We start from the raw sequence: 24,094 nt of genomic DNA, 5'->3' as shown, positions 1-24,094 counted from the left end.
GGCCCAGCGTCCCTCCGTGTTAGGGGAGGGATGTCCTTGTCCCGTCGCGCACTAGCAACTCCTGTGGGGGGCCGGGCGCAGTGCACAGTGTTTCCTCCGACACATTGGTGTGGATGGCTTTCGGGTTAAGTGGGCATTGTGTCAAAGTGGAAAGTCCCCAGACCGGTTTGGTGCGAGCCTTTCTCCTTTATATTGACGAAGCTATTGTACGGTTGAAATATTATTGATTATTATGACTAAAAACAACCTGAGGATTGATTATAAACATCGTTTGACATGTTTCTACGAACTTTACTGATACTATTTGGATTTTTCGTCTGCCTGTTGTGACTGCCTTTGAGCCAATGGATTACTGAACAAAACAGAGGTTTTTGGATATAAAGAGGGACTTTATCGAACAAAACAAACATTTATTGTGTAACTGGGAGTCTTGTGAGTGTAACCCTATGAAGATCATCAAAGACAAGTGATTAATTGTATCGCTATTTCTGACTTTTGTGACACCTTTTGTGGCTGGTAACTGTTTGTAATGTTTTGTGTGCAGGGCGCTGTCCTCAGATAATCGCATGGTATGCTTTCGCCGTAAAGCCTTTTTGAAATCTGACACCGCGGTTGGATTAAACAGAAGTTAATCTTTAAGCCGATGTATAACACTTGTATGTTTTATGAATTTTTATTATGAGTATTTCTGTTTTTGAATTTGGCGCTCTGCAAGTTCACCGGATGTGGGACGGTAGCATCCCACATACCCATAAGAAGTTAAGGAAATCATGAATGTCATGGCTATATTGGAATTAGTGGATATATGGAGGCTTAAATACCCTGACCTAGTGAGATATACATGGAGGATTAATATCCTGACCTAGTACAGTCGTGGACAAAAGTTATGAGAATGACACAAATATTAATTTTCAAAGTCTGCTGCCTCAGTTTGTATGATGGCAATTTGCATATACTCCAGAATGTTATGAAGAGTGATCAGATGAATTGCAATTAATTGCAAAGTCCCTCTTTGCCATGCAAATGAACTGAATCTCAAAAACATTTCCACTGCATTTCAGCCCTGCCACAAAAGGACCAGCTGACATGTCAGTGATTCTCTCGTTAACCCACGTGTGACTGTTGACAAGGACAAGGCTGGAGATCACTCTGTCATGCTGATTGAGTTCGAATAACAGACTGGAAGCTTCAGAAGGAGGGTGGTGCTTGGAATCATTGTTCTTCCTCTGTCAACCATGGTTACCTGCAAGGAAACATGTGCCGTCATCATTGCTTTGCACAAAAAGGGCTTCACAGGCAAGGATATTGCTGCCAGTAAGATTGCACCCAAATCAACCATTTAAGAACTTCAAGGAGAGCGGGTCAATTGTTGTGAAGAAGGCTTCAGGTCGCCCAAGAAAGTCCAGCAAGCGCCAGGACCGTCTCCGAAAGTTGATTCAGCTGCAGGATCGGGGCACCACCAGTACAGAACTTGCTCAGGAATGGCAGCAGGCAGGTGTGAGGGCATCTGCACGCACAGTGAGGCGAAGACCTTTGGAGGATGGCCTGGTGTCAAGAAGGGCAGCAAAGAAGCCACTTCTGTCCAGGAAAAACATCAGGGACAGACTGATATTCTGCAAAAGGTACAGGGATTGGACTGCTGAGGACTGGGGTAAAGTCATTTTCTCTGATGAATCCCCTTTCCAATTGTTTGGGGCATCCGGAAAAAAGCTTGTCCGGAGAAGACAAGGTGAGCGCTACCATCAGTCCTGTGTCATGCCAACAGTAAAGCATCCTGAGACCATTCATGTGTGGGGTTGCTTCTCAGACAAGGGAGTGGGCTCACTCACAATTTTGCCTAAGAACACAGCCATGAATGAAGAATGGTACCAACACATCCTCCGAGAGCAACTTCTCCCAACCATCCAGGAACAGTTTGGTGACGAACAATGCCTTTTCCAGCATGATCGAGCACCTTGCCATAAGGCAAAAGTGATAAGTGGCTCGGGGAACAAAACATTGATATTTTGGGTCCATGGCCAGGAAACTCCCCAAACCTTAATCCCATTGAGAACTTGTGGTCAATCCTCAAGAGGCAGGTGGACAAACAAAAACTCACAAATTGAGACAAACTCCAAGCATTGTTATGCAAGAATGGGCTGCCATCAGTCAGGATGTGGCCCAGAAGGTAATTGACAGCATGCCAGGGCGGATTGCATAGGTCTTGAAAAATAAGGGTCACCACTGCAAATATTGACTCTTTGCATAAACTTCATGTAATTGTCAATAAAAGCTTTTGACACTTATGAAATGCTTGTAATTATACTTCAGTATTCCATAGTAACATCTGACAAAAATATCTAAAGACACTGAAACAGCAAACTTTGTGGAAATTAATATTTGTGTCACTCAAAACTTTTGGCCACGACTGTATACCACCCCTACCTTGTCAAAACAGCTCAAACGCATTAAGGAAAGAAATTCCAAATGTACTTTTAACAAGGCCACCTGTTCATTGAAATGCATTCCAGGTGACTACCTTGTGAAGCAGGTTGAGAGAATGACAGTTTTGCACACTCTTGGCAAAGGGTGGCTACTTTGAAGAATCTCAAATATAAAATATATTTTGATTTGTTTAACACTTTTTTGGTTACTACATGATTCCATATGTGTTATTTCATAGTTTTGATGTCTTCACTATCATTCTATAATGTAGAAAATAATAAAAAGAAAAAACTTGGAATGAGTAGGTGTGTCCAAACTTTTGACGGGTACTATATATCAAATCAAATTGTATTTGTCACATTCGCCGAATACAACAGGTGTAGACCTTACAGTGAAATGCTTACTTACAAGCCCTTAACCAACAATGCATAAGAAAAACACCTAAAAAAAAGTAAAAAATAAAATTAACAAATAATTAAAGAGCAGCAGTAAAATAACAATAGCAAGGCTATAATACAGGGGGTACCGGTGCAGAGTCAATGTCAATGTGTAGGGGCACCAGTTAGTCCAGGTAATTGAGGTAATATGTACATGTAGGTAGAGTTATTAAAGTGCCTATGCATAGTTAATAGAGAGTAGCAGCAGCGTTCCAGAGGGGGAGGGGCAATGCAAATAGTCTGGGTAGCCATTTGTTTAGCTGTTCAGGAGTCTTATGGCTTGGGGGTAGAAGCTGTTTAGGAGCTTTTTGGACCTAGTCTTGGCGCTCCGGTACCGCTTGAGGTGCGGTAGCAGAGAGAACAGTCTATGACTAGGGTGGCTGGAGTCTTTTTAGGGCCTTCCTCTGACACCGCCTGGTATAGAGGTCCTGGATGACAGGAAGCTTGGCCCCGGTGATGTACTAGGACGTACGCACTACCCTCTGTAGTACCTTGCAGTCGGAGGCCGAGCTGTTGCCGTACCAGGCGGTGATACAACCAGTCAGGATGCTCTCAATGGTGCAGCTGTAGAACCTTTCGAGGATCTGAGGACCCATGGCAAATATTTTTTCAGTGTCCTGAGGGGTAATAGGTTTTGTCGTGCCCTCTTCACGACTGTCTTGGTGTGCTTGGACCATGTTAGTTTGTTGGTGATGTGGACGCCAAGGAACTTGAAGCTCTCAACCTGCTCCACTACAGCCCCGTCTGTGTTAATGGGGATGTGCCCGGTCCTCCTTCTCCTGTAGTCCACAATCATCTCCTTTGTCTTGATCACGTTGAGGGAGAGGTTGTTGCACCACACAGTCAGGTCTCTGACCTCCTCCCTATAGGCTGACTGGTCGTTGTCGGTGATCAGGCCTACCACTGTTGTCATCGGCAAACTTAATGATGGTGTTGGAGTCGTGCCTGGCCGTGCAGTCATGAGTGAACAGGGAGTACAGGAGGGGACTGATCACGCACCCGAGGGGCCCCTGTGTTGAGGATCAGTGTGGCAGACGTGTTGTTACCTACCCTCACCACCTGGGGGCGGCCCGTCAGGAAGTCCAGGATCCAGTTGCAGAGGGAGGTGTTTAGTCCCAGGATCCTTAGCTTAGTGATGAGCTTTGAGGGCACTATGGTGTTGAACGCTGAGATATCAGAACAGATCTATTTGACTTCCTCTGTTCTACTTATAGATATCAGAACAGATCTATTTGACTTCCTCTGTTCTACTTATAGATATCAGAACAGATCTATTTGACTTCCTCTGTTCTACTTATAGATATCAGAACAGATCTATTTGACTTCCTCTGTTCTACTTATAGATATCAGAACAGATCTATTTGACTTCCTCTGTTCTCCATATAGATATCAGAACAGATCTATTTGACTTCCTCTGTTCACAACACAAATGACATGATAATGCCTGTCCATCCACCTGTAACACATGATCACTAGCTGTTGAGTGAGTCTACAATGTGATATGTACACATCTTTGTGTAAAGAGAACAGAACGGGGTCAGAACAGAATGTGTATAGGGTAAAGCACATTGAGGAGCCCCCTGAACCAATCACACCCTCTCTCTGAGATCTCGCCCTCTCTCTCCCCCACCCATCTCGCCCTCTCTCTCCCCCACCCATCTCGCCCTCTCTCTCCCCCACCCATCTCGCCCTCTCTCTCCCCCACCCATCTCGCCCTCTCTCTCTCCCACCCATCTCGCCCTCTCTCTCTCCCCCACCCATCTCGCCCTCTCTCTCTCCCACCCATCTCGCCCTCTCTCTCTCCCCCACCCATCTCGCCCTCTCTCTCTCCCACCCATCTCGCCCTCTCACCCATCTCTCTCTCTCTCCCACCCATCTCTCTCTCTCCCACCCATCTCTCTCTCTCTCTCTCCCACCCATCTCTCTCTCTCCCACCCATCTCTCTCTCTCTCTCTCCCACCCATCTCTCTCTCTCTCTCTCCCACCCATCTCTCTCTCTCTCTCCCACCCATCTCTCTCTCTCTCTCCCACCCATCTCTCTCTCTCTCTCTCCCACCCATCTCGCCCTCTCTCTCTCTCTCCCACCCATCTCGCCCTCTCTCTCTCTCTCCCACCCATCTCGCCCTCTCTCTCTCTCTCCCACCCATCTCGCCCTCTCTCTCTCTCTCTCCCACCCATCTCGCACTCTCTCTCTCTCCCACCCATCTCGCCCTCTCTCTCTCTCTCCCACCCATCTCGCCCTCTCTCTCTCTCTCCCACCCATCTCGCCCTCTCTCTCTCTCTCCCACCCATCTCGCCCTCTCTCTCTCTCTCCCACCCATCTCGCCCTCTCTCTCTCTCTCCCACCCATCTCGCCCTCTCTCTCTCTCTCCCACCCATCTCGCCCTCTCTCTCTCTCTCCCACCCTCTCTCTCTCCCACCCATCTCGCCCTCTCTCTCTCTCTCCCACCCATCTCGCCCTCTCTCTCTCTCTCCCCCCCCTCTCGCCCTCTCTCTCTCTCTCCCACCCATCTCTCTCTCTCTCTCTCCCACCCATCTCTCTCTCTCTCTCCCACCCATCTCTCTCTCTCTCTCCCACCCATCTCGCCCTCTCTCTCTCCCACCCATCTCGCCCTCTCTCTCTCCCACCCATCTCGCCCTCTCTCTCTCCCACCCATCTCGCCCTCTCTCTCTCCCACCCATCTCGCCCTCTCTCTCTCCCACCCATCTCGCCCTCTCTCTCTCCCACCCATCTCGCCCTCTCTCTCTCTCTCCCACCCATCTCGCCCTCTCTCTCTCTCTCCCACCCATCTCGCCCTCTCTCTCTCCCACCCATCTCGCCCTCTCTCTCTCTCTCCCACCCATCTCGCCCTCTCTCTCTCTCTCTCCCACCCATCTCGCCCTCTCTCTCTCCCACCCATCTCGCCCTCTCTCTCTCCCACCCATCTCGCCCTCTCCCTATTTTTATGTATTTTTTATGTTTTTAATAAAGACAGTGTCTGTCTCTGTGTTTCAGTGAAGAATAACAGAAACCCCTTTGGGGATATCAGATTCCTCCCCTACCAGCCCCCTCTACTCACCTCCGCCGTACATGCAGGCCAGCATGATAGAGGAGATCCATGAGACCTGTGAGGGCGTAGCGTCAAAGGTGGCCTCCAGCTCCTTGAAGAAGACAGTGATGGACTTGGGGAAGGCATAGGAGAAGCCGATAGAGATGAAGGCTCCCACCACCACCGCCCAGCCCCAGCCCCCCTCTGGAGGAGTATAGCCCACCGGACCGCCCACCGCTGGGGCCATGCTGTCAGAGCAGTAGGGATAGTCCTAACACCCCCACACTGAAGGGTAGGTCACACACACCCGTTTGAGGTGGCTGGTTAAGACACTGGTAGAGGTTGTAGTTATAGTCAGGCCTTCTCAGTCTTTAGCTACCATCAGGAATCACTCTGGACCTGCAGACAGAGACAGAGAGACATTTGAATGTTAGTAATTTAGCAGATGGAGGATTATTTAAGATACTGTTTGAAGGGGTTTCAGATGTTTTCGGAAGATGGGCAGGGACTCTGCTGTCTTAGCTTCAGAGGGAAGCAGTTTCCACCATTTGGGTGCGAGGACAGAGGAGAGCTTGGGGTCGGAGGGCCAAGAGACCCGAGGTGGCAGAACGGCGTACTCAGATTGGAGTGTAGGATTTAAGCATAGCCTGAAGGTAGGGAGGGACAGTTCCTCTTTCTGCTCTGTAGGTAAGCACCATGGTCTTGTAGTGGATGTGAGCTTCGACTGGAAGCCAGTGGAGTGTGGAGAGGAGTGGGATGACATAAACTTGGGAAAGTTGAAAACCAGGCGGGCTGCTGCGTTCTGGATAAGTTGCAGGGGTTGTGGTGGAAAAATTACATTTAGACATACTATGCTGTTTTACTTAGACAATTGTCCATTGTTATATGCTAGTGTTTTTTTTGCTGATGCAGGCTTGTCTTACTCAGTCATAAGTCTGGGTGTACAGTTAAGAGCAGGGTGCGACCACAGTATGTGACATCCCGTTTGTACTATCTGCAGGAACTCATCTGTGTGGAAACTTGCAGGAAGGGACAGACAATTGTGGCAACGTCAGCTATCTTAATCTGCACAGACAAGCTAAACGCCTTTTATACATTATGTTCCCCACCCGTTTCCACGCATCTGCTAACTGCCACATAAGACAAAGAGGTCAGACTTTCCTATAAAAGCTGAGCCAACTCTGTTCGTTTGGCTCTTAACTCTGCACCATTGAGTGGATTGTTAACCGCTCGATTTTTGCAAATCTTATAATAAAGTTGTTGTTTGAAGAATCTACAGTCTCTTCTGGTTAGAATTTCCACAAAAGGGTTTAATGGCACAAGCCGGGAGGCCAGCCAACAGTGAGTTGCAGAGGATGGAGGACAAGTATCTGGATTAGGACCAGCGCCCCTTCCTGTGTGAGGTAGGGTCGTACTCTACAGATGTTATAGAGCATGAACCTGCAGGAGCGGGTCACTGCTTCCTGTGTGAGGTAGGGTCGTACTCTACAGATGTTATAGAGCATGAACCTGCAGGAGCGGGTCACTGCTTCCTGTGTGAGGTAGGGTCGTACTCTACAGATGTTATAGAGCATGAACCTGCAGGAGCGGGTCACTGCTTCCTGTGTGAGGTAGGGTCGTACTCTACAGATGTTATAGAGCAGGAACCTGCAGGAGCGGGTCACTGCTTCCTGTGTGAGGTAGGGTCGTACTCTACAGATGTTATAGAGCAGGAACCTGCAGGAGCGGGTCACTGCTTCCTGTGTGAGGTAGGGTCGTACTCTACAGATGTTATAGAGCATGAACCTGCAGGAGCGGGTCACTACTTTGATGTTTGCACAGAACGACAGGGTGTTGTCCAGGGTCACACCAAGGTTCTTTCCACTCTGGGAGGGCGACACTGTGGAGTTGTCAACCGTGATGGAGAGGTCATATCTATTTATTATTGCCATCGAAATGTTAGCTGTTAAAATTAGATCCAACAATAATATTAAGGGATTAGAAATCCAGGGCTTAAAAACTAAGGTGTCATTGTACGCTGATGATTCATGTTTTCTTTTATAACCACAATTAGAATCCCTCCACAGCCTCAGAGGATCTAGATACGTTTTCTATTTTGGATTAAAACCAAATTATGACCAAATTACATATTGGATCACTAAAGAAAAATGCAACTTGTACAGTCGTGGCCAAAAGTTTTGAGAATGACACAATTATTAATTTCCACAAAGTTTACTGCTTCAGTGTCTTTAGATATTTTTGTCAGATGTTACTATGGAATACTGAAGTATAATTACAAGCATTTCATAAGTGTCAAAGGCTTTTATTGACAATTACATGAAGTTTATGTAAAGAGTCAATATTTGCAGTGTTTTTTCAAGACCTCTGCAATCCGCCCTGGCATGCTGTCAATTAACTTCTGGGCCACATCCTGACTGATGGCAGCCCATTCTTGTATAATAAATGCTTGGAGTTTGTGGGTTTTTGTTTGTCCACCCGCCTCTTGAGGATTGACCACAAGTTCTCAATGGGATTAAGGTCTGGGGAGTTTCCTGGCCATGGACCCAAAATATCAATGTTTTGTTCCCCGAGCCACTTTGTTATCACTTTTGCCTTATGGCAAGGTGCTCCATCATGCTGGAAAAGGCATTGTTCGTCACCAAAGAGTTCCTGGATGGTGGGGAGAAGTTGCTCTCGGAGGATGTGTTGGCACCATTCTTTATTCATGGCTGTGTTCTTAGGCAAAATTGTGAGTGAGCCCACTCCCTTGGCTTAGAAGCAACCCCACACATGAATGGTCTCAGGATGCTTTACTGTTGGCATGACACAGGACTGATGGTAGCGCTCACCTTGTCTTCTCCGGACAAGCTTTTTTCCGGATGCCCCAAACAATTGGAAAGGGGATTCATCAGAGAAAATGACTTTACCCCAGTCCTCAGCAGTCCAATCCCTGTACCTTTTGCAGAATATCAGTCTGTCCCTGATGTTTTTCCTAGAGAGAAGTGGCTTCTTTGCTGCCCTTCTTGACACCAGGCCATCCTCCAAAAGTCTTCGCCTCACTGTGCGTGCACTCACACCTCCTGCCTGCTGCCATTCCTGAGCAAGTTCTGTACTGGTGGTGCCCCGATCCCGCAGCTGAATCAACTTTTGGAGACGGTCCTGGCGCTTGCTGGACTTTCTTGGGCGCCCTGAAGCCTTCTTCACAACAATTGAACCGCTCTCCTTGAAGTTCTTGATGATTCGATAAATGGTTGATTTAGGTGCAATCTTACTGGCAGCAATATCCTTGCCTGTGAAGCCCTTTCTGTGCAAAGCAATGATAACGGCACGTGTTTCCTTGCAGGTAACCATGGTTGACAGAGGAAGAACAATGATTCCAAGCACCACCCTCCTTTTGAAGCTTCCAGTCTGTTATTCGAAATCAATCATCTCCAGCCTTGTCCTCGTCAACACTCACACCCGTGTTAACGAGAGAATCACTGACATGTCAGCTGGTCCTTTTGTGGCAGGGCTGAAATGCAGTGGAGATGTTTTTGAGATTCAGTTCATTTGCATGGCAAAGAGGGACTTTGCAATTAATTGCAATTCATCTGATCACTCTTCATAACATTCTGGAGTATTTGCAAATTGCCATCCTACAAACTGAGGCAGCAGACTTTGAAAATTAATATTTGTGTAACTCAACTTTTAGCCACGACTGTACGTCACCGTGTAGTTTACCATTGGAATGGCAAGCCAGACAAAATTAAAAGGGCATATTTATATAACGAATATGAATTCGGAGGGCAGAAATGATTAAATATTAAAGCATTAGACCCTCACTAAAGGCATTAGTCATACAAAAGTTGTACTTAAATCCAAAATGGTTCTCCAGTAAACTAGTAAGAATGTCTCACCCCATGTTCAAGAATGGCCTTTTTCCCTTTATTCAGATTACAACTGCTCACTTTCAGTTATTTGAAAACAAAATCTCCAAAATATTGTTATTTTTTAAACAAGCCTTAGAAAGTTGGTTGCAATTTCAGTTTAATCCACCTGAAAAGACAGAACAAATAATACAACAAATATTGTGGTTAACTCAAATACACCAATTGATAAAAAAACTAAACTTATTTAGCGATAAAATGTTATTTTTTTAAGTATAATTTTTCTAAATTATATCATAAATAGGACTGGTGGAGTTGTCACATGCAACTAACACAGACATATGGAAATGTCTGCTCTACCCAAAATTACAACCATCTAATTGCAGCATTACCACAAAAATGGAAGACGCAAGTGGAAGGGGAAAAAGTAAGGAACTTGTCTGTCAGCCCTGCATTAAAGACCAAAAATGGTTGAGGAAAATTGTGACAAATAAAAATACATACCAATTTCATTTAAGGACCAAAAAATTGAAAAGCTGTGCCATATAAAATTGCAAAATAGATGGTTAGAGATTTTCAATGTAATGATTCCATGGGACATGGTTTATGAATTGACACGGAAAACAACTCTGGATTCAAAACTTTTAATTTTTCAATTTAAATTATACAAAATTCTTGCAACCAATAGAATGTTATATATATGGGGGATACAATCTTCCCAGCTCTGCAGATTTTGCTGTGAGGAGGCAGAGTCGTTAGATAATTTATTTTGGTATTGTCCATATGTAACTCATTTTTGGTCCAGGAATGGCTGAAGAATTACAACATTTACCTAGAACTAATCAGCAGATAGCAATACTGGGTGATTTGAAAAGTCATAGTCAATCAATCAATAATATAATAATTATTTAGCAAAAAAAATATTTCATTTACAATCTGTAGACGCTATGAGATTAGAAAGGTTCAGTATTTTTGTGAAGGATGGAACGGAAAATATGGCGCTGTGCAACGTGACGCTCATAAATTCAGAGCGCTGTCAGATTGACAGTTTGTAAATTCAGACCGTTTTGCTCTCACATTGTAGGGTTGATTTGAGCATTCTGGCCTTACAATGGCAGTCAAGCACCCAAGTTAACGTTGGCTAGCTTGCTAGCTACTTCGACACAAATGAGACCACTGACCATTTTACTCGCCCTAGCAGAGCTGGTTAGGCAGTTTTTATGTTATCTAGAGTGTTGGTGACTAACTGTGCTGCTGGAAACAATTCAATTATGCTTTTTTGCCGACGTTTACTGACACCGGCCATATTCAACGGGTGTTGAGCGCTCGTAAATTCATTATTCTGCTCTTTGGTGCTCAGAAGAGAGTGCTCTGAAATCGGTGTAGATAGCCAGAGCGAGTTTACAAAAGCACCCGAATGTTCATTGAGAATGCACTACGACCATTTAGCTAAACTAAGAATGACGGGAATAATCAAGTCAATAAACGTTGTGTAGGTAGTTAGCCTGTAGTTAATATACTGGCAGTTTGATGTATAACTACTAACGTTAGGTAGATAGCCTGTAGTTAATATACTGTCAAGTTTGATGTATAACTACTAACGTTAGGTAGATAGCTAACATACCGGTCCATACTGCTGTAATGATATGCTATGTGGTTCATAAGGACAGTGTAGCTAGCTAACATACCGGTACATACTGCTGTAATGATATGCTATGTGGTTCATAAGGACAGCGTAGCTAGCTAACATACCGGTCCATACTGCTGTAATGGTATGCTATGTGGTTCATAAGGACAGTGTAGCTAACATACCGGTACATACTGCTGTAATGATATGCTATGTGGTTCATAAGGACAGCGTAGCTAACATACCGGTCCATACTGCTGTAATGATATGCTATGTGGTTCATAAGGACAGCGTAGCTAGCTAACATACCGGTCCATACTGCTGTAATGATATGCTATGTGGTTCATAAGGACAGCGTAGCTAGCTAACATACCGGTCCATACTGCTGTAATGATATGCTATGTGGTTCATAAGGACAGCGTAGCTAACATACCGGTCCATACTGCTGTAATGATATGCTATGTGGTTCATAAGGACAGCGTAGCTAGCTAACATACCGGTACATACTGCAGTAATGATATGCTATGTGGTTCATAAGGACAGTGTAGCTAACATACCGGTCCATACTGCTGTAATGATATGCTATGTGGTTCATAAGGACAGTGTAGCTAACATACCGGTACATACTGCTGTAATGATATGCTATGTGGTTCATAAGGACAGCGTAGCTAGCTAACATACCGGTCCATACTGCTGTAATGATATGCTATGTGGTTCATAAGGACAGTGTAGCTAACATACCGGTCCATACTGCTGTGATGATATGCTATGTGGTTCATAAGGACAGCGTAGCTAACATACCGGTACATACTGCTGTAATGATATGCTATGTGGTTCATAAGGACAGTGTAGCTAACATACCGGTACATACTGCTGTAATGATATGCTATGTGGTTCATAAGGACAGCGTAGCTAGCTAACATACCGGTCCATACTGCTGTAATGATATGCTATGTGGTTCATAAGGACAGTGTAGCTAGCTAACATACCGGTCCATACTGCTGTAATGATATGCTATGTGGTTCATAAGGACAGCGTAGCTAACATACCGGTACATACTGCTGTAATGATATGCTATGTGGTTCGTAAGGACAGCGTAGCTAACATACCGGTCCATACTGCTGTAATGATATGCTATGTGGTTCATAAGGACAGTGTAGCTAGCTAACATACCGGTACATACTGCTGTAATGATATGCTATGTGGTTCATAAGGACAGTGTAGCTAGCTAACATACCGGTCCATACTGCTGTAATGATATGCTATGTGGTTCATAAGGACAGCGTAGCTAACATACCGGTCCATACTGCTGTAATGATATGCTATGTGGTTCATAAGGACAGTGTAGCTAACATACCAGTCCATACTGCTGTAATGATATGCTATGTGGTTCATAAGGACAGCGTAGCTAACATACCGGTCCATACTGCTGTATTGATAAGCTATGTGGTTCGTAAGGACAGCGTAGCTAACAAATTGTCAGCCAACATAACGCGTAAGGTAACTTTTTTGAAAAGTCATTACTTTATGACATTGAGTAGCAAGCTACCACGAGGACGCGCTCTATCGTCTCTGTGGCTTTTGGCGCAGTCGATTTCGGGCAAGAAGGTTGAGGGTTCGAAACCTGCTCCCTGCTTGTTTCATTTGAAGTCGTACACAATTATCAGTTTATTATTTGGTTTATATTGCCCAGTCATTGTCAGTTAGAGACAGTAGTGCATTGGGACCCAAAAACATAAATCAGTGCTCTAACTCCCCCTTGGTTGTTAACTTCTTATGGCTGCAGGGGCAGTATTGAGTAGCTTGGATGAAAGGTGCCCAGAGTAAACGGCCTGCTCCTCAGTCCCAGTTGCTAATATATGCATATTATGATTAGTATTGGATAGAAAACACTCTGAAGTTTCTAAAACTGTTTGAATTATGTCTGAGTATAACAGAACTCATATGTTAGGCAAAAACCTGAGAAGTTCCACTTCCTGTTTGAATTTTTTCTGAGGTGGCAGATTTTCAACCAAGCTCTCATTGAAATTACAGCGAGATATTGATGAGTTTTCACTTCCTACGGCTTCCACTAGATGTCAACAGTCAATAGAACTTTGTCTGATGACTAATGTGAAGGGGGGCCGAAGGTGACAGGAATTAGTCATCACTGCCACGAGCTGACCATGCTTTCACATGCGCGTTCACATGAGGAGGACCTCCGTTCCACCGCTCATCTGAAGTCAATCTAATTCTCCGGTTGGAACGTTATTCAAGATGTATGTTAACAACATTCTAAAGATTGATTCAGTACATCGTTTGACATGTTTCTACTGACTGTTATGGAACTTTTGGACATTTCATCACGTTATAGTGGACGCGCTTTGTGACTTTGGAATTGTTTACCAAACGCGCTAACCAAAGTAGCTAATTGGACATAAATAACGGACATTATCGAACAAATCAAGCATTTATTGTGGACCTGGGATTCCTAGCACTGCATTCTGATGAAGTTCATCAAAAGGTAAGGAAACATTTATGTATTTTCTGGTTTCTGTTGACCCCAACATGGCGGCTAATTTGACTATTGTTCTGAGCTCCGTCTCAGATTATTGCATGATTTGCTTTTTACGTAAAGTTTTTTTGAAATCTGACACAGCGGTTGCATTAAGGAGAGGTATATCTATAATTCCATGTGTATAACCTGTATTATCATCTACATTTATGATGAGTATTTCTGTTGAAACGATGTGGCCATGCAAAATCACTTGATGTTTTTGGAACGTGCCAATATAAACTCAGATTTTTTTATATTAATATGAACTTTATCAAACAAAACATGCATGTATTGTGTAACATGAAGTCCTATGAGTGTCATCTGATGAAGATAATCAAAGGTTAGTGATTAATTTTATCTCTATTTCTGCATTTTGTGACTGCTATATTTCGCTGGAAAAATGGCTGTGCTTATTGTGGTTTGGTTTGGTTTGTGACCTAACGTAATCGTTTGTAGTGCTTTCTCTAAAAAGCATATTTGAAATCGGACACTTGTGGGATTAACAACAAGATTAACTTTAAAATGATATAAGACATGTATGTTTGAGGAATTTTAATTATGAGATTTCTGTTGTTTGAATTTGGCGCCCTGCACTTTCACTGGCTGTTGTCATATCGATCCCGGTAGCGGGATGCAGCCATAAGAAGTTTTAAGGCAAATCTGGTCTGTGATAGGACGTTTTTTTTTCACATCTAGCTCGACTATTAGACTATTCTTTAGTAAAGGTTGAATAGTCTATTGTTCAGCTATTAGCCCCCCTCCCCAACTTGCAACAAACAAATGGATTTCCTTTTTGTCGAGAGCAAAACTATATTTTCAATCAAAAAAAATTGTTCTGAAAGCAAAAACAAGGCTTCAAGGTTTAAAAAAAAAATATATATATATTTTGTAATAGAGTGCAAAACTTTATGCATTTTATTCCCCCAACATTTTTTGTTCTCAAAATATTTATTTCAAAACAAACCTCTTTTTGGCCATTTTTTTGTGTCAGTTTGGCTACAACCAATACTGTTATTAAGCCTTTCTTTACAACACAAAGGAAGTCACAGCGAACACCTACGAAGAAGGACTGTGTGATGATGGCATCTCAGGTAAGCAGTACTGGGCGTTCATCCATCCAACACCTACGAAGAAGGACTGTGATGATGGCATCTCAGGTAAGCAGCACTGGCTGTTCTTCCATCCAACACCTACGAAGAAGGACTGTGTGATGATGGCATCTCAGGTAAGCAGCACTGGCTGTTCTTCCAGCCAACACCTACGAAGAAGGACTGTGATGATGGCATCTCAGGTAAGCAGCACTGGCTGTTCATCCGTCCAACACCTACGAAGAAGGACTGTGTGATGATGGCATCTCAGGTAAGTGTAACAGTATAACTTTAAACCGTCCCCTTGCCCCGAAACGGGCGCGAACCAGGGACCCTCTGCACACATCAACAACGGTCGCCCACGAAGCGTCGTTACCCATCGCTCCACAAAGGCCGCGGCCCTTGCAGAGCAAGGGGCAACACTACATCTAGGTTTCAGAGCAAGTGACGTAACTGATTGAAACGCTACTAGCGCGTACCCGCTAACTAGCTAGCCATTTCACATCCGTTACATAAGCAGTACTGGGCGTTCATCCATCCAACACCTACGAAGAAGGACTGTGTGATGATGGCATCTCAGGTAAGCAGTACTGGGCGTTCTTCCATCCAACACCTACGAAGAAGGACTGTGATGATGGCATCTCAAGTAAGCAGTACTGGGCGTTCATCCATCCAACACCTACGAAGAAGGACTGTGTGATGATGGCATCTCAAGTAAGCAGTACTGGGCGTTCATCCATCCAACACCTACGAAGAAGGACTGTGTGATGATGGCATCTCAGGTAAGCAGCACTGGGCGTTCATCCATCCAACACCTACGAAGAAGGACTGCGATGATGATGGCATCTCAGGTAAGCAGCACTGGGCATTCATCCATCCAACACCTACGAAGAAGGACTGTGTGATGATGGCATCTCAGGTAAACAGCACTGGGCGTTCTTCCATCCAACACCTACGAAGAAGGACTGTGATGATGGCATCTCAGGTAAGCAGCACTGGGCGTTCTTCCATCCAACACCTACGAAGAAGGACTGTGTGATGATGGCATCTCAGGTAAGCAGTACTGGCTGTTCTTCCATCCAACACCTACGAAGAAGGACTGTGTGATGATGGCATCTCAGGTAAGCAGCACTGGCTGTTCTTCCATCCAACACCTACGAAGAAGGACTGTGTGATGATGGCATCTCAGGTAAGCAGTACTGGGCGTTCTTCCATCCAACACCTACGAAGAAGGACTGTGTGATGATGGCATCTCAGGTAAGCAGCACTGGGCGTTCTTCCATCCAACACCTACGAAGAAGGACTGTGTGATGATGGCATCTCAGGTAAGGAGCACTGGGCGTTCTTCCATCCAACACCTACGAAGAAGGACTGTGTGATGATGGCATCTCAGGTAAGCAGCACTGGCTGTTCTTCCGTCCAACACCTACGAAGAAGGACTGTGTGATGATGGCATCTCAGGTAAGCAGCACTGGCTGTTCTTCCATCCAACACCTACGAAGAAGGACTGTGTGATGATGGCATCTCAGGTAAGCAGTACTGGGCGTTCTTCCATCCAACACCTACGAAGAAGGACTGTGTGATGATGATGGCATCTCAGGTAAGCAGCACTGGGCATTCATCCATCCAACACCTACGAAGAAGGACTGTGTGATGATGGCATCTCAGGTAAGCAGTACTGGCTGTTCTTCCATCCAACACCTACGAAGAAGGACTGTGTGATGATGGCATCTCAGGTAAACAGCACTGGGCGTTCTTCCATCCAACACCTACGAAGAAGGACTGTGATGATGGCATCTCAGGTAAGCAGCACTGGGCGTTCTTCCATCCAACACCTACGAAGAAGGACTGTGATGATGGCATCTCAAGTAAGCAGTACTGGGCGTTCATCCATCCAACACCTACGAAGAAGGACTGTGTGATGATGGCATCTCAAGTAAGCAGTACTGGGCGTTCATCCATCCAACACCTACGAAGAAGGACTGCGATGATGATGGCATCTCAGGTAAGCAGCACTGGGCATTCATCCATCCAACACCTACGAAGAAGGACTGTGTGATGATGGCATCTCAGGTAAGCAGCACTGGGCGTTCATCCATCCAACACCTACGAAGAAGGACTGCGATGATGATGGCATCTCAGGTAAGCAGCACTGGGCATTCATCCATCCAACACCTACGAAGAAGGACTGTGTGATGATGGCATCTCAGGTAAACAGCACTGGGCGTTCTTCCATCCAACACCTACGAAGAAGGACTGTGATGATGGCATCTCAGGTAAGCAGCACTGGGCGTTCTTCCATCCAACACCTACGAAGAAGGACTGTGTGATGATGGCATCTCAGGTAAGCAGTACTGGCTGTTCTTCCATCCAACACCTACGAAGAAGGACTGTGTGATGATGGCATCTCAGGTAAGCAGCACTGGCTGTTCTTCCGTCCAACACCTACGAAGAAGGACTGTGTGATGATGGCATCTCAGGTAAGCAGCACTGGCTGTTCTTCCATCCAACACCTACGAAGAAGGACTGTGTGATGATGGCATCTCAGGTAAGCAGTACTGGGCGTTCTTCCATCCAACACCTACGAAGAAGGACTGTGTGATGATGGCATCTCAGGTAAGCAGCACTGGGCGTTCTTCCATCCAACACCTACGAAGAAGGACTGTGTGATGATGGCATCTCAGGTAAGGAGCACTGGGCGTTCTTCCATCCAACACCTACGAAGAAGGACTGTGTGATGATGGCATCTCAGGTAAGCAGCACTGGCTGTTCTTCCGTCCAACACCTACGAAGAAGGACTGTGTGATGATGGCATCTCAGGTAAGCAGCACTGGCTGTTCTTCCGTCCAACACCTACGAAGAAGGACTGTGTGATGATGGCATCTCAGGTAAGCAGCACTGGCTGTTCTTCCATCCAACACCTACGAAGAAGGACTGTGTGATGATGGCATCTCAGGTAAGCAGTACTGGGCGTTCTTCCATCCAACACCTACGAAGAAGGACTGTGTGATGATGGCATCTCAGGTAAGCAGTACTGGGCGTTCTTCCATCCAACACCTACGAAGAAGGACTGTGTGATGATGATGGCATCTCAGGTAAGCAGCACTGGGCATTCATCCATCCAACACCTACGAAGAAGGACTGTGTGATGATGGCATCTCAGGTAAGCAGTACTGGCTGTTCTTCCATCCAACACCTACGAAGAAGGACTGTGTGATGATGGCATCTCAGGTAAACAGCACTGGGCGTTCTTCCATCCAACACCTACGAAGAAGGACTGTGATGATGGCATCTCACGTAAGCAGCACTGGGCGTTCTTCCATCCAACACCTACGAAGAAGGACTGTGTGATGATGGCATCTCAGGTAAGCAGCACTGGGCGTTCTTCCATCCAACACCTACGAAGAAGGACTGTGTGATGATGGCATCTCAGGTAAGCAGCACTGGGCGTTCTTCCATCCAACACCTACGAAGAAGGACTGTGTGATGATGGCATCTCAGGTAAACAGCACTGGGCGTTCTTCCATCCAACACCTACGAAGAAGGACTGTGTGATGATGGCATCTCAGGTAAACAGCACTGGGCGTTCTTCCATCCAACACCTACGAAGAAGGACTGTGATGATGGCATCTCAGGTAAGCAGCACTGGGCGTTCTTCCATCCAACACCTACGAAGAAGGACTGTGTGATGATGGCATCTCAGGTAAGCAGCACTGGCTGTTCTTCCGTCCAACACCTACGAAGAAGGACTGTGTGATGATGGCATCTCAGGTAAGCAGCACTGGGCGTTCTTCCATCCAACACCTACGAAGAAGGACTGTGTGATGATGGCATCTCAGGTAAGCAGTACTGGCTGTTCTTCCATCCAACACCTACAAAGAAGGACTGTGTGATGATGGCATCTCAGGTAAGCAGCACTGGCTGTTCTTCCGTCCAACACCTACGAAGAAGGACTGTGTGATGATGGCATCTCAGGTAAGCAGCACTGGCTGTTCTTCCATCCAACACCTACGAAGAAGGACTGTGTGATGATGGCATCTCAGGTAAGCAGTACTGGGCGTTCTTCCATCCAACACCTACGAAGAAGGACTGTGTGATGATGGCATCTCAGGTAAGCAGCACTGGCTGTTCTTCCGTCCAACACCTACGAAGAAGGACTGTGTGATGATGGCATCTCAGGTAAGCAGCACTGGCTGTTCTTCCATCCAACACCTACGAAGAAGGACTGTGTGATGATGGCATCTCAGGTAAGCAGTACTGGGCGTTCTTCCATCCAACACCTACGAAGAAGGACTGTGTGATGATGGCATCTCAGGTAAGCAGCACTGGCTGTTCTTCCGTCCAACACCTACGAAGAAGGACTGTGTGATGATGGCATCTCAGGTAAGCAGCACTGGCTGTTCTTCCATCCAACACCTACGAAGAAGGACTGTGTGATGATGGCATCTCAGGTAAGCAGTACTGGGCGTTCTTCCATCCAACACCTACGAAGAAGGACTGTGTGATGATGGCATCTCAGGTAAGCAGCACTGGGCGTTCTTCCATCCAACACCTACGAAGAAGGACTGTGTGATGATGGCATCTCAGGTAAGCAGTACTGGGCGTTCTTCCATCCAACACCTACGAAGAAGGACTGTGTGATGATGGCATCTCAGGTAAGCAGCACTGGGCGTTCATCCGTCCAACTTTTAGCTAGTAGTTAGCTCCTACGATTCAGTGTCGGTTCATAACATTGTACTATATTACATACATACCGTAGAATGATAAATAATGCATTTATTATTCTCAAGCTAACCAAAAGCATTTTACTACAAACACCTGCACTCGCCATAGTCAGTTGATTTAATCTAACTTTATTTTATGGGAACTGATACGCAGGCCATGTCTTACTTATTTCATAGTCAATATATAAATCAAATTTCATGACAGTGTAAGGGTTAACTTTTTTTACAGAAGGATGAAAGAACACAATATGTCTGTCAGGGAATGCTATTCTGATATGTCAGATGAAGAGTTCGACCAGAATGTTAGCGCCATTAAGGCAAGGATGCCAATGCGGGCTTTAGAATGGTCAAAGGAAGTCTCAGAACAATGGGCCATCGTACAATGGCCAAGAGTTAGGGAGTCTTTGCAGCGTGTAGATGGTGCAGGTATCATTGCCAGAATGATCCAGCTTCGTTGCATTGCTCGGCAAAAATACTCTGTTCCATGTCTCTCGTCCACATTGATACAAATCAGAAATTGAAGGTACTAAGACGTATAAAGTCTCCATCAAATCTAAGAAGTTATTTTAACTGTTTTATTCCGAGACACATTTTCAATGATGTATGAAACGGGAGTTGTTCTTCGTCAACTGGTAATACATAAATAATAAAGCAGGATAATAGGTTAAACATTTCACTTTTAATTCCAATACTTTTTTCAAGATACAACATTGTCAACATTGTCATCTTTGGCAGTATAGATGGATTTTCAAGGAAGGTCAGTATATTATATACGTATTGCATATTTCCCTTCACCTAATGAACAACCACAATACCAGTCTGGTGTTCAGCTCTCTGTGCTGTATTGACGTGTCCTGAAAATGACATCTGCTGCTTTAGGTTGAACGGTCATATCTCAGTTATTGTTTCCATATCTACAACAAATAAGATATTTTCTGTACTTTCAGAGTGTGAGCTGATCAAGGGGTCGAAAATGTAGATATTGCCAGATGTTCACTGTCCAAGAAACAGGCGTGGAAGCTTTATTGCTGGCGAAAGTGTCCATCACCAGAGGTAATTAAACTGCTCTGTGTTCTTTTTCTCCTCTCTGCCTGTCTTGTTGTACATGGAACCTGTCTCACATGCACAGTTTGGAGGAAGAAGTATACCTTGACCTGTCGAATTCTATCCACCTCTTCTGTGTGGGATATGTGTTCCTACCTCGTCTGCGTGCAGATCTGCAGCAATTCACAGAGAGTTGGAATAATCACCCTTCAAGTACAGAGGCGAACCTGACAACTCACCAGCTGAGGCATATCGGAATGGTCCAAACACCCGTGCACATTTTTATTTTTGCCTTAGCACTAAAAACCTTAGCCAAATACATTTAAACTCAGTTTATCACTTCAATATATCCACATCATTTTCCTGCCTCATGATGCCATCTATTTTGTGAAGTGACCAGTCCCTCCTGCAGCAAAGCACCCCCACAACATGATGCTGACACCCCCATGCTTCCCGGTTGGGATGGTGTTCTTCGGCTTGCAAGCCTCCCCCTTTTTCCTCCAAACATAACGATGGTTATTATGTTATCTAAACAGTTCCATTTTTGTTTCATCAGACCAGAGGACATTTCTCCAAGAAGTACGATCTTTGTCCCCATGTGCAGTTGCAAACCGTAGTCTGGCTTTTTTATGGCGGTTTTGTAGCAGTGGCTTCTTCCTTGCTGAGTGGCCTTTCAGGTTATGTTGATATAAGACTCGTTTTACTGTGGATATAGATACTTTTGTACCCGTTTCCTCCAGCATCTTCACAAGGTCCTTTGCTGTTCTCGGTTTGATTTGCACTTTTCGCACCAAAGTACGTTCATCTCTAGGAGACAGAACGCATCTCCTTCCTGAGCGGTATGACGGCTGCATGGTCCCATGGTGTTTATACTTACGTACTATTGTTTGTACAGATGGTCAGGTCTTGGCTGATTTCTTTTGAATGTTCCCATGATGTCAAGCAAAGAGGCACAGAGTTTGAAGATGGGCCTTGAAATACATCCACAGGTACACCTACAATTGACTCAAATTATGCCAATTAGCCTATAAGAAGCTTCTACAGCCATGACATAATTTTCTGGAATTTTACAAGCTGTTTAAAGCCACAGTCAACTTAGTGTATGTAAACTTCTGACCCACTGGAATTGTGATACAGTGAATTATAAGTGAAATAATCTGTCTGTAAACAATTTTTGGAAAGATTACTTGTGTCATGAACAAAGTAGATGTCCTAACCGACTTGCCAAAACTATAGTTTGTTAACAAGAAATTTGTGGAGTGGTTGAAAAACGAGTTCTAAGTGTATGTAAACTTCCAACTTCAACTGTATGTCTAATAATGACATTATCTTCTATTATTTGTCCTCGTGTGTCTGTTTTTCAGCATAAAGTACTCTGTAGCCACTTAGTGTGGACACCAGGTGAGACCACACACACACACAATAACAGTCTCTCTCCTTCACTTCATCCCTCTCCCCCTAAATCCTCTAGGTTATATCAACTGTGTTGGTGAACCCCTCCCGCATGTGAACTGGCTGACAGAGGGCACAGCATGATCATAGGTGAGAGGTCAGGTCAACAGGAAGTATTATTAAAGAGATGCTTTACATTGAAATACAGACAGAGATGTAGTAGTCCCAGAGTTAATGATCCCAGGTCAGTTTTGCATTTCACCTCCTGATGATTATGATGACTGACCATGTTAGAATAAAAAAAACAAGGCTTAATCATGCTCTCGCTCTATCCATCTGTCTCTCGTATGCAGGTATGTTTTGATGTGAGAGGGGAAGCCAGTCCCGTCATCGCCACCTCACCCGCTCTTAAGATGGCCAACTGGGGGCCCAAGGCTGGTTAGGAGACACCACTAGAGACTAGAAGTCGACAGATTAAAATCGTTATTCCCGATTTCAAGTTTTCATAACAATCGGTAATCGGCATTTTTGGACGCCGATTATGGCCGATTACATTGCAGTCCACGAGGAAACTGAGTGGCAGGCTGACCACCTGTTACGCGAGTGCAGCAAGGAGCCAAGGTAAGTTGCTAGCTAGCATTAAACGTATCTTATAAAAAACAATCAATCTTAATATAATCACTAGTTAACTACACCTGGTGGATGATATTACTAGTTTAATTAGCTTGTCCTGCGTTGCATATAATCAATGCGGTGCCTGTTCATTTATCATCAAATCACAGCCTACTTCGCCAAACGGGTGATGATTTAACAAGTGCATTTGCAAAAAAAGCACTGTCGTTGCACTAATGTACTTAACCATAAACATCAATGCCCTGCTTAAAATCAATACACAGAAGTATATTTTTTTTAAACCTGCATATTTAGTTCAAATAAATTCATGTTAGCAGGCAATATTAACTCTTCTCTTGCATTCAGTCAGGGTATATGGAGCAGTTTAGGCCGCCTGGCTCGTTGCGAAGACCATTTCTTCCTAACAAAAGACCGTAATTAATTTGCAATAATTTTACATAAATAAAATTCTAAATAAATTGTTCTTAAGAAAAATTCTTATTTTCAATGACGGCCTACCGTGGCCAAACCCAGACGATGCTGGGCCAATTGTGCGCTGCCCAAGGAAGGCTAATAGTTTATTACCATCTGTTCTAAAATCAGGAAACAGTCATTCAACAAGATGGAAATGCATAAGCTATTCCCATTAAACTGAGACCAAACGATTGGCATGCAGATGCAGATTCACCAGTAACACTTCAAGAATTAGCATTCATCATTGACAGTGATTATGGACTATTTTGAAATTAGGTATGCCTAACTTGGTGTTTGAGGGTATTAAAAATATAACATTTTCTTGAGACAAAATGCGTGGGCATAGGCAGACATTGTAATAGGAGGATGGATTTTATGCATATTTTATAACAGGGCTCTCCAACCCTGTTCCTGGAGAGCTACCATCCTGTAGGGTTTTACATTCCAACCCTAATCTAGCGCACCTGATTCTAATAATTAGCTGGATTATAAAATGGATGGGGTTGGTTACAAATGGGGTTGGAGTTAAACCCTACAGGACGGTAGTACTCCAGGAACAGGGTTGGAGTTAAACCCTACAGGACGGTAGTACTCCAGGAACAGGGTTGGAGTGAAACCCTACGGGACGGTAGTACTCCAGGAACAGGGTTGGAGTGAAACCCTACGGGACGGTAGTACTCCAGGAACAGGGTTGGAGTGAAACCCTACGGGACGGTAGTACTCCAGGAACAGGGTTGGAGTGAAACCCTACGGGACGGTAGTACTCCAGGAACAGGGTTGGAGTGAAACCCTACGGGACGGTAGTACTCCAGGAACAGGGTTGGAGTGAAACCCTACGGGACGGTAGTACTCCAGGAACAGG

General features: G+C 44.8%; 1 protein-coding gene across 3 annotated transcripts in view; it reads right to left on the bottom strand.

Annotated features, from left to right (window-relative positions):
* Positions 1–24,094, bottom strand: part of LOC120061536 (monocarboxylate transporter 1-like) — a 55,863-nt gene that overhangs the window by 5,258 nt on the left and 26,511 nt on the right. For all 3 annotated transcript variants that reach the window (XM_039011452.1, XM_039011451.1, XM_039011453.1), the window contains exon 2: positions 5,921–6,289. In XM_039011452.1, coding sequence (XP_038867380.1) covers positions 5,921–6,137 — 217 coding nt within the window. In that variant the 5' untranslated portion in view covers positions 6,138–6,289. The remainder of the gene's footprint in view (positions 1–5,920; positions 6,290–24,094) is intronic.

Source organism: Salvelinus namaycush, chromosome 16, assembly GCF_016432855.1.
Source record: "Salvelinus namaycush isolate Seneca chromosome 16, SaNama_1.0, whole genome shotgun sequence".
In the NCBI taxonomy this organism is placed as follows: Eukaryota; Metazoa; Chordata; class Actinopteri; order Salmoniformes; family Salmonidae; genus Salvelinus; species Salvelinus namaycush.
Note: the sequence above shows the minus strand (reverse complement) of the source record. Positions and strands in the feature narration are given on the sequence as shown.